Source organism: Periplaneta americana, chromosome 14 (assembly GCF_040183065.1).
Source record: "Periplaneta americana isolate PAMFEO1 chromosome 14, P.americana_PAMFEO1_priV1, whole genome shotgun sequence".
Classification (NCBI taxonomy): Eukaryota; Metazoa; Arthropoda; class Insecta; order Blattodea; family Blattidae; genus Periplaneta; species Periplaneta americana.
In genome coordinates this window covers 148,635,101-148,650,451 of record NC_091130.1, presented here as the reverse complement: position 1 = coordinate 148,650,451, position 15,351 = coordinate 148,635,101, and the positions used below count along the sequence as shown (strand labels likewise).

Below are 15,351 nucleotides of genomic sequence, written 5' to 3'. Positions count from 1 at the left end.
TACTTGTACAGGTATGAACCTGTCACACTCGTGGGTCTTAGTTCGAACTTAGGGTTAAGATACAAATTAAATTTACTTTAAATGTTATTTTAAGTGACCATGCTTCATTTAATTTAGGATGCTCCTTGTTATTATTTTATCATTATTATTATTATTATTATTATTATTATTATTATTATTATTATTATTATTATTATTGTTTTTTATTAGTTGTGTTTATTATTAATCGTCATTATTGAGTGTAATTAGTTACCACTGCCACCGGGTATATACCCATTTGCAGTGTGAATAAATAAATACATACATAGGCTACATGCATTTCGATACACAGGTTCCACTTACATTTATGGTGGGAGAGATCAGTCCAAAATTGAAGATCTGCCCGGAAATTTATTTATTTACATTAAGAAACTACAGAATGTAAACAAAAGTTTCTGGCACGGTGAAAATTTTTAGTTTTTTTTTTTTTCAAATATTTGAAGGTGAATATCACATTTTCAGCCAAATTATTAATAAAGGATTGCATCACACCACAATCAAGTAGTACCAACTCCTACACAATAAAATTTGGCATGGTTCCTGAGAAAATGGAAACTAGACAAGAGAATAATTTTAACATACTGTTACAGAAACTTTTGTTACACCCTGTATTATATACATAAAACAGAAATACAAATTAAGGAATTTAGCCCCATATGAACAAACACTCTGGTCGGAAGTAAACTGACCTGTAGATAAGCAGAAAGAATGATGATGAAACTAATCAGAAGGAAAAGAAATTTGCTGGGTCACTGGCTGAGAAGAAACTGCCTTCTGAAGGATGCAGTGGAAGGAATGGTGAACGGGAGAAGAGTTCGGAATAGAAGGAGATATCAGATGATAGACGACATTAACATATATGGATCATGTACGGAGCTAAGACGAAGGCGGAAAATAAGAGTGACTGGAGAATGCTGGATTTGCAGTGAAAAACCTGGAGACCTGCCCTTGGCCAGAACACTATGAATGAATGAAATGAAACAAAACACAACGCATTCCCAGTACAATACTGTCGTAACTCAAACATTTTTTTTGTAAAGACCTGCTATTTCATAGAAAAATACCGCTGTAAAAATATTTCAATTAATAGATACAAATCTTTTGATAATAATTTACAATTTTATTATTAGAATTTCATACCTCCAACCGGTAAAACAGCGTGCAAATTATTTACTAAAGTCATACGTGATTTTCAACGTACGACAGTATTTTGCTGGAAGTGAGACATGGGAGCGCAGGTTGTGGTCTTACTTACTGGCTTTTAAGGAACCCGGAGGTTCATTGCCGCCCTCACATAAGCCCGCCATTGGTCCCTATTCTGAGCAAGATTAATCCAGACTCTATCATATCCCACCTCCCTCAAATCCATTTTAATATTATCTTCCCACCTACGTCTCAGTTTCCCCAAAGGTCTTTTTCCCTCCGGCCTCCCAACTAACACTCTATATGCATTTCTGGATTCGTCCATTCGTGCTACATGCCCTGCCCATCTCAAACGTCTGGATTTAATGTTCCTTATTATGTCAGGTGATGAATACAATTCGTGCAGTTCTGTGTTGTGTAACTTTCTCCATTCTCCTGTAACTTCATCCCTCTTAGCCCCAAATATTTTTCTATGCACCTTATTCTCAAACACCCTTAACCTATGTTCCTCTCTCAAAGTGAGAGTCCAAGTTTCACAACCATAAAGAAGAACCTGTAATATAACTGTTTTATAAATTCTAACTTTCAGATTTTTTGGCAGCAGACTAGATGATAAAAGCTTCTCAACCGAATAATAACAGGCATTTCCCATATTTATTCTGTGTTTAATTTTCTCCCGAGTGTCATTTATATTTGTTACTGTTGCTCCCAGGTATCTGAATTTTTCTACCTCTTCAAAGGATAAATCTCCAATTTTTATATTTTCATTTCGTACTTTGTTCTGGTCACGAGACACAATCATATACTTTGTCTTTTCGGGATTTACTTCCAAACCTATCTCTTTACTTGCTCCAAGTAAAATTCCCGTATTTTCCCTAATCGTTTGTGGATTTTCTCCTAACATATTCACGTCATCTGCATAGACAAGCAGCTGATGTAACTCAGGTTGTGGTCTACATGCATATTAAGAAAAACATGAAATAAGTCACCTGCATATAAATAGCTTCCTATGGAAGTGACAGTATCCATGGTATTGAAGAAAATATATTATAAACGAATAGAAACAAGATTTGTAGCATGTCGTCAAGAAGAAAGCTAGAAATAGGTACATTATGTAACCATGTAATGAAGAGGGAGACAGGTTTATTTAAATCACTCTCAAAACGTTGATATGTGAATTTTGCAGGAGTGTATCGTTTCTCCGTACCTGTTGATCATGCTGTTTTGATTGAGAGGAGCGAGAAAGTCCACGGCGTCCATCATTTCCTGCGAGAAGAATATGGGCAGAGTGCAGACATCAATCTCCCCCCTCTGCACCATGCCCACCACCCCGGGCCAAGAGCCGTTGTCTGTCGTCAAACCCCAGATACCGTCCGCAGGACTGGTGAACACCGTCCTGCCATTGGAAATGAGAATTTGTGCAGTGGAAGTATATAGAAAGTGGCGGAGCTGGTCGATGTGGAGCTGATACCTTCTACATAATTTTTAATTGTGAACAAAAAGTGACTGGAGATTCACTGAATCGTTATAATTGAGACAGGAAAATCAAAATCTCCCTAATTCCAATAAACCAAATTTCACAGGAGAGAGAAAAAACTTATCATCTGTCTTACTAACTTTAAATATTATACAGGGACATAATTTTATTTTTACTTCAATTTTTATTGTACCTACGTTTCTAAATGTACTTGACTCCCACCCCTTTCACTAATGTCCTTGCTAACGTCAGTCACACAAACTTACGGCCGCTGTTGCTAGCAGTGAAGTAAACAGTGCAGAGTACAGTGTGTTTCAGAAATATGTTCCGTTTCTATAGAAGAATGAGCTTATATTATTGAAATTTATTTTCACATAGGTATGGTGTGTAGCATAACTGAATTTATCTGTGTGGACTGAGCACAAGTGAAGATTAGAGTTACCGAAAGTACGGTACCCTATAATATGGTGCGGTACTTAACAGTATTATTTAAACAAGAGTTTTGTTTTACTGTTTGTAGGTATGAAGGACGATGATGGAAACTGGAATTACAATATAACCGAATGTGAACAACAGTTTTTCTTGTTTGTTTTTTTTCTTCACAATTTCCTGATTATATCATTACGGAATATTTTCGTAGAAATGTCATTAATCTGGTAGATAAATTTAGAGCAACAGAGTGTACAGAAAGGAAGAAAAGTGTAAGATGGCGAACAAAGGTGACAGAAGATGCTGTAGAAGATGCTAGAGAAAGGATGCAGCGAGGTCGTAATAAGTCGGTCAAGAAGTTAGCTGTAGAAATTGGGGTCTCTTACGGAAGTGCTCACAAAATTCTCAGGAATAAATTAGGTTAGTAATATGCTGAATAAAGTAGACATTACATAATGTATATAACCGCCTGAAGACTTGAGTTTCTGAAAAAAAAAATTGTTACTATTCTACTGTTTTTTGATAAAATACTGTAAAGTAATGACCAAACTCAAAATCGTAATACTATATTTCCCTGTAACATAAATGGATACACTACTTTTCTCTCCTCCTATAGCTAGTAAAATGATTTGTTTACATATTGCACTAGCAACTCCAAACTCCTGTAATGGAAGGGGGTAACAGTGTTTCCGAGTATAGCCAGGTTAATGTTAAAAATATTAGTAAAAATAAAGTGATGTCCCTGTACATTTACCTATTAATACTGTGTAAAATTACATTATTTATCAATTAAATACTTAAAAACCTAAATTTTTACATTATCTTACGCTACAATTTGAAATAAACACTGCTGGAGTTAGTGGTTTTCTGCCTTCCATAGTGTATGAATTAAGAAAAGTGAATAAATATGAGCCAATTGGGGGGGGAAAAAGATAAGTGTATCATAATCCCCTTATAAAACACTGGAATATACGAGAAATTGGAAGTTTATTATTAAGATTAACATAGCTACATTTTTTTAAATTTCAAATATATGAGACAGAAAATCTCAAATTACCATAAAGCACATCAAAATACACAAATAAAACCACAAACAATATTAAAATGTTAACACAGTCTCATTCATGTTACAGATTCTGTTTTTTTCTCATTCTCATGTTCTTCCTGTGCATCTAGAATCTAGATTATTACTGTCCGCAAACAGAGTTTGGTGATTCATCCTACTTTCCTCAGAAATAAACTGCATTGAATTTTACAAGTCCTTTTGCTTTCTTCTTTCAATGGCAATGCTGAATTGTACTTTAGTTGACAGGGGAATGATGCATCTGTATTGGGTTTCTGGAAGTTAATCGACTCGATATTGTGCCTTTAATAGTCTTACTTACATGGATTTAGTAGATTTTTGTGACATTCTGAATACCGTATCGTACCACTTTACTCAACTGGTTGAGCGATAGTGTTGCCACCTACCGGGAAATTAAGCTTAGAATGCAAAAACTCTCTTATTCCATGGAGTGAGTGGAGTTCTGACTTCCACGAGTTTTAAAACAGCCCCCAGAATGCAGATGAATGTCGATATTAGTGTATTCTTGCCTTCCACGCATGCGGGACAAACTAAAAAGCATCATCCAGCCCATAACTCAATTCTGTCAAAAATTGGAGTAAGTGGGTTTTTGATCTCCCTGTCTCAATTGCATGTAACGTTTACGTTGTTCATGATTTTATTATAAGCATGGTAGTGATTGTAAGGATGTTTGGGATTTCAAATGAAATGTTGATATTTATTTAATTTCTTTTTTTTATACTCTCTCGATTTCACTTTAACAAGGCGGAGCCTTCTCGTTAACTACTTCATAATCGCTTCCTCATTCCATGAGGCCAGGTCTCCAGACAACAATGCAATTGATAGTCGAAACGATTCACACATCAATATGATGTCAATGAAATGTTTGAAATTGTAATGCCATTACAGAGAATTATTGAATTCATTTGGAAATTAATACTACAGTTAAGTACGGCAAAATAGCCGCATACTAGCCATACCAACACATAATACATCATCGTATTCATCATCATACATCGCTCTCGCGCTTGTGGAATACCCTACCCAGTAACATCAGAGACTGTCGGAATTTAGTAGCGTTCAAAAGCAAGCTTATTAAGAATTTTCTTGCTGCGTAGAGTAGGTTTAATTTTTACTTAATTAATAAAAAAAAATGTTTCTCTCTTCTTAACTTTTACAATAAACCGTCTAGCTTTTATTAATCAGTTAATCTTTTAGTACTTTGATTTTTATTGTATTTGTAAATTTAATATTAATTGTAATTATAATTGTAATTGTATTCTTAATATTGTAGTTGTAATCCCCTGGTAGAGGGGAAGAGAAGACCTGATGGCCTTATCTCTACCAGGATAAATAAATAAATAAATAAATAAATAAATAAATAAATAAATAAATAAATAAATAAATAAATAAATAAATAAATAAATAAATAAACAAATAAATATTAAATTAACTAATTCTGCCTTTATACTCCTTGCATTTATTAATCGCCTCCATTTGTGTACGAACAGTAATGTATTCATTTTGATGTCACATTCATAGAGCTAAGGAAGAGACTAGTGAAGTGTTTTGTATGGAGTGTGGCATTGTATGGGGCAGAAACATGAACATTACGACGAAGTGAAAAGAAGCGAATAGAAGTGTTTGAAATTTGGATATGGAGAAGAATGGAACGTGTGAAGTGAACAGACAGATTAAGAAATGAAGCTGTGTTGGAAAGAGTGGGTGAAGAAAGAATGATGCTGAAACTGATCAGGAAGAGGAAAAGGAATTGGCTGGGTCACTGGCTGAGAAGAATCTGCCTACTGGAGGATGCACTGGAAGGAATGGTGAACGGGAGAAGAGTTCGGGGCAAAAGAAGATAGACAACATTAAGATATATGGATCATATGCGGAGACAAAGAGGAAGGCAGACAATAGGAAAGATTGGAGAAAGGTGGGTTTGTAGTGAAAGACCTGCTCTTGCGCAGAACACCGAATGAATGAATGAATGAATGAATGAATGAATGAATGAATGAATGAATGAATGAATGAATGAATGAATGAATTTGTATCTCTTTTTATATTTTTTACAGGTGACTGGATTCGTAGGTACTTTGTTTTAAACAGATCATAATTACAGTCATCCAAGGCCCACTGTAATTGACGATAAAATGAATTGGTGGAATATATTGGATTTTAATTTTGCATATTTCACATCAAATAGACCATTTTTTTGGCTACTCCAAAATAAGCGTAAAATGCTATTTTACCTCATTTCCCTGCAGATTATACAATAAAATTTCGTTTATACCACTCAGAAGGTCTTAATTAAGGATATGCTAATTTTAAATAAAATCTTTTATTTATAAGTATAATTTTAAGATCATCTTCTAAGATTTTATTTTATAATTGATAATCAATGGTGCTTAATTATTACATTTTATTTTTATAACAATATTCATATTTAATTAATTATATTTATTTGTTATTAGCCGTACCCGTGCGCTCCGCTGCACCCGTTAGAAATAAATATAAAGTAATTACATAATTAAAATAGGACATTTGATCCAGGGAACTTTCGTGTTTGATAGAAGGATAAATCGTTTAATATGTTACTTAATTTAAATTGTATTTATAATATTATGCAGAAAAGTATATTCTATTGCAGAAAAGTATATTATATTATCCATGTGTTAAAAAGGATAAATGTTCATCTTCCCTCTTGCTTAAAAAAGTCCCTTGTGCAGACCCTTGTATTTCCCTATTTTGACTATGCTGACATTTTACTGACTGACCTCTCCAGCGACAGCAAAATGAAACTTCAACGTGCTCATAATTTGTGTGTACGTTTTGTAAGCAATGTTCGTAAATATGATCATATTACCCCATCCCTGGAAACAATAGGTTGGCTTAAACTAGATAAGAAAAGAAATTTACATTCACTTCTCCTTCTCTTCGAAATCTTGAACTCTTCTATTCCTTCGTACCTGTCGTCTCGCTTCACTTACCTTTCTTCCCACCACAATCTGAACACACGCTCTCGCCATGAAACAATACTAACAATACCATCCCATCGCACCTCCTCATACTCATCCTCTTTCACAATAGCCCTGCCAAGACTCTGGAATTCGTTACCTGCTAGCATCAGGGACTGTCGAAATAAAATTCAATTCAAACGCAAACTTACTAGGCACTTGGTCAGTAATTGAGACTCGTTCAGACATGGTTTCTTGTAAATAGTTCTTTTAATCTACCACAAAATATCTCAATATCCGGTAATTTCATCAATATAGAATTTTGTTATTGTAGGTTTAATTTGTAATTTAGTAAATACAAAAATATTCTTTGTTCTCAACTTCTATGATAAAATGTCTAGCTTTCATTAATCAGGTATTCTTGTCGTACTTTAATTTTATTGTAATTGTAATTGTAAATTTAATATTAATTGTAATCTTATTGTTCATGTTATAGTTGTAATCCCCTGGTAGAGGGGCAGAGAAGGCCTGACGGCCTTAACTCTACCAGGTTAAATAAATAAATACTAAATAAATACTAAATATTAAAATGCGATCATTTTGATCCAGAGACCACTCATTTGGTGCAATGACAATTCCTTTAACATGTTTCTTAATTGTTATTACCAATTATTTTTGGAAAAGCGAAAATTAACAGAAAAATTTTGGGTACAGATTTATTATTATATTATATTATATTATATTATATTATATTATATTATATTATATTATATTATATTATATTATATTATATTATATTATATTATATTATATTATATTATGTAAAAAGTGTGTTGATAACGGATGTACTCGAATTAGAAAGTTTTTAATTTGTTGTGGGAGCTCTTGAATCTCAGGAGGAACAGCTTTTACAACAGCGCAACATAATCTGCTTGGCTCATTACCCAATTTTTTTGCATTGCATTTATTGCATATATATTTTATGTATTTTAACACGATTCAATTGAGCATAGTTAAAATTTGAATTATAAAATAATGGATTGCTAAGCTAACGTACTATTACTGCATACTAAATCAATACATTCTCGTTGTTCGTTAATTCTCTGAGATAAAAATGAATATGTTCATAAACATTATTTTCAGAAATACAGGAAATGAATATACAGAATAACCTATCAAGTTTTCTGTGCATAAGAAGCTATTTTAATCTTACTTGTCCTCAATTCACTCAAGTACTGTAATAACATTATAGCATTATGTCCATCCAGAGAACCTACACTTTCCAATGATGAAATAATAATTAATTATACAAATCGGTTAATTTAGCTTCCGATATTACCTCATACGAACACATAAACATTGTCTGTAGGCTATGTTTCATAGCTTTCGATTGTTGTGTCCAAGGCCCCTTATAGACGAAGTCATTTGTTTTTTATTTCAATACACCGCCTTAGATGGCAGTTATTTTAATTTCAAAACTCATTTATCTCATTAAATATCAGTCCTATCAAAATTTTTCAGAGCATGCAACTTATCAGAAATCATTTTTAAAGAAACTTTTGTTATGTAACATTTTTCACAAAAATCAATAATAAGCGAGATATTTCGATTTATTTAATTCAGGCCCCCTTATAACCCCCTTTTTAAATAATGTATTTTGAATGCCATATAGCCTAAAATCTAAGTTACAACGAACTTAATTTATATTCCAATTTTCATCGAAATCGGTTCAGCCATTATCGCGTGAAAAGGTAACAAACATACAGACAGACAGACATACAAATAAAAATTAAAGAAAAAAGCGATTTTCGGTTTCAGGATGGTTAATTATATATGTTAGGACCAATTATTTTTGGAAAATCGAAAATTACCAGAAAAATTTTGGCTACAGATTTATTATTAGTATAGATTAATTTCCGGATCCTCGTGGTGAACCTTAATTAAGGCCGGACGATTTATTTCTCTATCTCTATTTTGTATTGTGGATATCGCCAATTCCAGTATCAAGAAACGATATTTAGAAACATGTTTATCACGTTGTCAGACTTTTTTTATGTCACTCATGAAAGGAAATAATTTTTCTCAAGCTATAGTGAACATATGTAAAATGTCTATATCGAACTGAAATTTGAGTAATTCTATAGAAGTAGGTTGTTGTTATTGCAATGATATTACATATGTCTTAACTTCCATTTTAGTGATCGATCTCCTGTAAAAACATTACAGTTTACTGCAGGCAGGTGCTCTATTGTGAAAAATTACTTTTGTGTTCGATTTTGTCTTTAAGACATTGAGATATATATTCTTTATTGGAAGCTGGCAATTTTAGAACAGTAAATTATTGCGTTATTCTAGGACGGAAAGAATGTCTAAGAGGGTTGTATATTGTGTAAGATTAGGCCGTCCAGAATTGTCATATCTTGATAACTTTGAAGATGTCTTGAAAGTGTTTTTATCGGTTATTTAACGACGCTGTGTCAACTACTAGGTTATTTAGCGTCAATGACATTAATGCTAGCGAGGTTGTATTTATCGGGATGAGGCCGAGGTTACGCCATGGATTAACTGACATTCGCCTTACAATTGGGAGAAACCTCTGAATAAGAACAACTAGGTAATCAGACCAAGCTGGGATCGAAACCCTGCCTGAGCGCAACCCCACATCAGCAGGCAAACGTGCTACCGCCTGAGCTACGCCAGTGGTTACTTAGATTCAAAAGTGGGTTACTAAAAGAGTTAAGCCTCCTACTTAAATAAATGTGACTTTTACAATATGCGTGGGGAGTAGGTTATGTTACTTATAATAATAATAATAATAATAATAATAATAATAATAATAATAATAATAATAATAATAATAATAATAATAATAGGGTAAACTAGGATCTGTTGGACAGTCGGGTATGTTGGACACCCTGTACTTTAACGTGTTACCTCGCCACTTGCGGGCACCACATTGTGCTACAAGTCAATGACAGAAGTAGTCCCACTCGTGGCTACTTCCGTCATTGACTTCTAGCAGAATGTGGTGCCCACAAGTGGCGAGGTAACACGTTAAAGTACAGGTGTCCAAATACCCGACTGTCCAACAGACCCTAGTTTACCCTACCAATAATAATAATGATAATGATGATAATAATAATAATGATAATAATAATAATGATTATAATACCAATAATAATACCAATAATAATGATAATAATAATAATACCAATAATAATAATTTATTTTATCTTATTTATTTATTTATTTATTTATTTATTTATTTATTTATTTATTTATTTATTTATTTATTTATTTATTTATTTATTTATTTAGAATATTAATGTGCAAAATAACAGCACAAGGCCAATTACAGTTTAGCACAAGATACAAAACAAAACAAAACAAAACAGAAGAAATGATGATAAGAATGACTGATAGAAATGACAGTGAGATGGAATGCAATCAATATAATAGTCATCAATAATCTTTGACCAAATGCAACAAAATAAATAGCAATAGGCTATCTGGCAATAATAACAAGTAAGGATATATCATGATAAACTCAAAAAAAAAAAAAAAATATATATATATATATATATATATACATATATATATATACTACACATTAAATGGATAGAAGCTTAATCCATGCAAATTAGCATATTTTATACATCTGCAGACCGGAGAGAGAGATTTAGAATTTACATTATAAAAAATGTTATGAAAGCTTAAACCCTTAGCAGGAATACGAAGACTGATATTGCTTATGAAGGATTCACAATCAATATCACCCTTAATGACTTTACAAAAAAATAAATAATCAAGATCTTGACGTTTGGCAAATAAACTGCAGCAGTTAAAATATTTAGTGATAATAATAATAATGATAATAATAATAATAATAATAATAATAATAATAATAATAATAATAATAATAATAATAATAATAATAATAATGTCAAACTTCTTAAGCTGGAAGTGTGTAGCAATCTTTTTAAATGTTCGTTCGTTGAGAGGTGATAATTTGTGCAACACATTCCTGTCCTCAATAAAAAAATGCACTCATATTTATTAAAAAATTAAATTAAGTCATGTCACAATATCGTGATCGTTAGCCTCTCCTCAAATTGAAATAACTCCTTACGTGAATTTGAGCTGCTTTTCCAACGTGAACCAAATCTCGCCAATGCTGGCAAGTACTTTCAATGAAGTATCACCACCTATGTTCAGATTCGTAAACCCTGGCTGAAAGGAAAAAATAAAAACACAATCACACATGAAAGCTGAAAAATTTGGCGATGAGTTTTCTTTGAAAATCCTCTCCCCTCCCCAGACCGATGGTTTAAGATAACGGCACAAATGCAATAAAATTGTATTCGATATTAAGGTTTGGATCGGTGAAAATAACGAAAAAGAAAAACATTTAAAAAATGGAAATTTTGTTTTTAATTCTAAAAAATAAAATACTGTTTTAGTTTTCTAAATGTGTGCTTATTTTGACCCTATGACAATTTAAAGCCCCTGAGGACGAATTTACAGGGACCAGCGCGTGCGTGGAGCTGCAGTCCTTTAAACTGACACTCAGCTGTCATTCTGACAGACTTTTCTTCATTCTAATTAATTTTACTTTTAATTCAGTTCATATATCGCGTTGTCATGTAGGAGAAAAATGTGCGTGATAGACCCATATAGGAAGGGAGGATATCGATAATATCATATACGTACTGTACTTCGATATTCGTTTAATCGATTTTCCAATTTTCAACATTCAAAATGCTCTAATGAATGTGAATGCAGTTTTTCTCCAGACTCAGTGAAATTTTCAACACAAGTCAGCAAAAGCATGTGAATTAACCGACACATGCGTTTTCTTCTGATATTCAAAATATTGAAATCACCATGTGTTGAGGATGTGATAAGTTTAAAAAAAGAAGTTGAATAATTAACATTTAAAAGGGTAAATGTTATTTTTCTCAAAAAGCAATTGAAAAATATGAAATACATCTGTCATATTTTACATACATTTATCCAGAATAAATTAAATATAAATTTAAAGAAAAATTTTGTAAACTTTGAAAATTGGGACAATTATAATTCAGGATTAAAAAACAACAACAAAAATTAATTTCAAGTAAAGTAATTGAAATATCAAAGTGAAAATTTCTGTATTGCATGCCCATATTATATGAAATATATTGTAAAAGTTTCAGATTAATTGGTGTAAAAATGTAATTTCACAGTTCCATAGCCTTAAGGGAATAACGATTTGTGCTCAAAATGTTTTTAGGCCATTTATAATTAAATTGGTAATTTATTACAAAACTTCTCCATAACAAGCCCAAAACAAACATTAAGGGAAAGCGAAACTTTTCCTGTAAAAACACTACCAATCGGAGTATTTACCATGTCTTTTGTATGTATCTCAAATTTTAGATTCTTTCCAAACCTACATCAGTCCTGGATTCATTGATACTTCTTAAAACAACATGAGTCAGAAAATACGAAGAAATAATATAGAGAAATAAAATCAGATAACATACATAAATTACATTTACAGTGAGAGACATTTTCTTCATATTTACATAGGTCTATGGTAACATGTATTTATTATAAACAATTATTTTTCCCTCGAAACTGAAAGTCTATGAATCATGTGTTCAGCGAAGAACAGATTCAAATTCTTAATATATTCCAAGACACCTGAAAATAAATAGTAAATCAGACAAAATATATTCCAAGTTTTGGATCTTAATAGTTGGATATAATTATTCAATTCTCGAAGTTCAAAATGCTATTGTCAAGGTAAAATTATTACACTTTGTTTTTGGGTTTCACAAATAATCTTACCTCCAAAACATAATGATTTACGTCTATAACGCATTTTAGAATGAAGTTGCTGGCAGAAAGCAGATGTACCACAACCTAAATTCTGAGTTAGTTAAATTGTGAACTTTTTCGTGTGGTGACGGCACTTATCAATGAAAATTACGTTCTAAGATTTAATTTAATACAAGACTGAAAATAATAATACTTCCTGAGTGAAATAACTGCATTCAACTATAGGTCCATCAACTTGCAGAATCATTACTTTACTTATACTTTAAATTCTTGAAGACGGATCAGTCCAATCGGTCAATTGCATGAAGAAATTGATGATCATCAATCATCATAATTATATGAGTATGTAGGCTTACGTATGTTTTGGTTTTGTGGCGAGATCAGGATCCATACCGATTTTTAGTGTCACAGATGATGATGATAAGATACTTCTTGCTTTTCCCCATCATGTCCTTAATTCCATTTTCTTCATTATGATGAAGGATTCAACCTGAAGATTTGCTTCATCACTGATAAAGCTGATAGTCACTTCATTGATCTTCGTTATTCAGAATTGGCCGAAGATTAAAATTAGAATCATCATCATTATCATCATCCTCATCATCATCTTTAACGTATCATTCTGTTTGAACCTGTACTGACTCATTATTATTTTCATTTCAGAGTCCTACGTTACGTATTCCAGAATGGTTTGATTATTTGCCTAGCTTCATTGTATGGTAAGTGAATCATCCAGTTTTGATGTTACATTTATTTGTGTTTTATGACTAATAAATGGTAATCGCATTCACAACTGGCATATGATCGGATATGATTCATTGGTGATGGATATAAACATAGGTCAGCTTGATGTAAGAAATGTGTCATCGAATGGTGGATATCTTCAGAACAGTAATATATTATATAACATTGTTGAAGTCATCACGTACCGATATAAGTCCCAGAGTAGCCAATGGATCGCTGATGCAAGAATTGGACATGTTCGGTTTTATATGCCTGATGTAGGTTAAAGGTACCTAATTCCGTGATACCCTTAATCCCGTGATAAAATTTCAATTGACTGCCATGGAGTTGTGGTCTCTGACTTTTGAAATACCTAACAGATGCCAGGAGATGTCTTCTTTTCAATATTCTAATGACTACCCGCCTTTTGAATAGAAGCAGTCGACTGCAGAAGCTTTTGTTCAGTGAAAGGTGGTTGACCAGTAAGTTTTTCTTTCTCTTGTGACCGCTCCTGAAGAAACATTTTATATTTGAGATAAGAATTAATATAGCATTATAAAAATGATATATTACTGTAGATTATAGTCAGCTGAATCAATGTGTATGATTATTTAAACATTGTGAGACAATAACAATGCTACAGGAGCTTTGCCAGTTTCGGATTTATTTTCATATTTCTCCTTCCTGACTCACTTGACCAGTGATACCAACGCTAAATTGTGAAAATTAATGTCTATGGAAGAAAATAGTTCGTGGAAATAATAATAGAAAATAAGTTATAGAAAACATCCATTATAATTATGATAAAATAATAGGGCATGTATATTTAACTGAATTACTGCTGTTGTTAGGAATATAAATAATGAGAAATAATTGTGTTATAATTCAATTTATTAAAATTTAATTTTGTATTGAATTTAACTTTCGGTTTATTTTGTTTATAATATATTAGTATGTAATATGTATTCCTGTAGTTACACAAATATTTTCTATGAAATTTGTCACCTAGGCCCTTTTTCTATGTTGTAATTTCTTGCTTAGTTCATATTAAAACAATATGCCATGACTTTAAAGTGTTTTTCCAAATACTGTTTGTTTTCTGAGCAGTTAATGAGGATTATTTTAGTATCACGGAATTAGGATATCACTCACGGAATTAGGAAACCACTATCACGGAATTTGGATCCCTGTCACGGATTTAGGAGCTACTGTATAACAATGAAGAATCATATTATTATGTCTCAAACTTGTGAAACTGTTGACTTTGAATGTTGTAAATACTGTAGCTAAAGGTCCAAACAACGTCATTTAGGTGTTATTTGAAAATGTTTAGTACAATTTTAGCATAAATATAGACATTATTAAATACTGTATGTCACGGAACTAGGCAACCTTACCCTATAAGGTGGGCTACATTAATGTAGGTAAACGAATGATTTGAAGTTTGTAGTAGCTTGAATTTACTCCAAAAATTTCTTCGCTTCACTAAATTCATGCTGTGAGTTGAGGATCGTTAAATTTATACGCCTGACTTTGACTATGCCGGTTTCCATACCTACAGCCGAAAGATCTTTCTCCGCGTTGAAAAGGTTCAAACATTTCCGCGTTCAACTATGTCCCAGAAGCAAATTAATCACATTGCTATATTTTAAAATTGAAGCTTTTAAAAAAATAAATTTGTAAAATTATCCATGATA

At 32.2% G+C, this 15,351-nt stretch overlaps 1 protein-coding gene across 3 annotated transcripts in view; it reads right to left on the bottom strand.

Annotated features, from left to right (window-relative positions):
- The window catches only part of LOC138713832 (glutamate receptor U1-like), a 56,825-nt gene that overhangs the window by 8,901 nt on the left and 32,573 nt on the right, over window positions 1-15,351 (bottom strand). For all 3 annotated transcript variants that reach the window (XM_069846274.1, XM_069846273.1, XM_069846272.1), the window contains exons 5-6: window positions 11,238-11,338; window positions 2,390-2,578 (exon numbers count right to left, since the gene is read on the bottom strand). In XM_069846274.1, coding sequence (XP_069702375.1) covers window positions 2,390-2,578; window positions 11,238-11,338 — 290 coding nt within the window. The remainder of the gene's footprint in view (window positions 1-2,389; window positions 2,579-11,237; window positions 11,339-15,351) is intronic.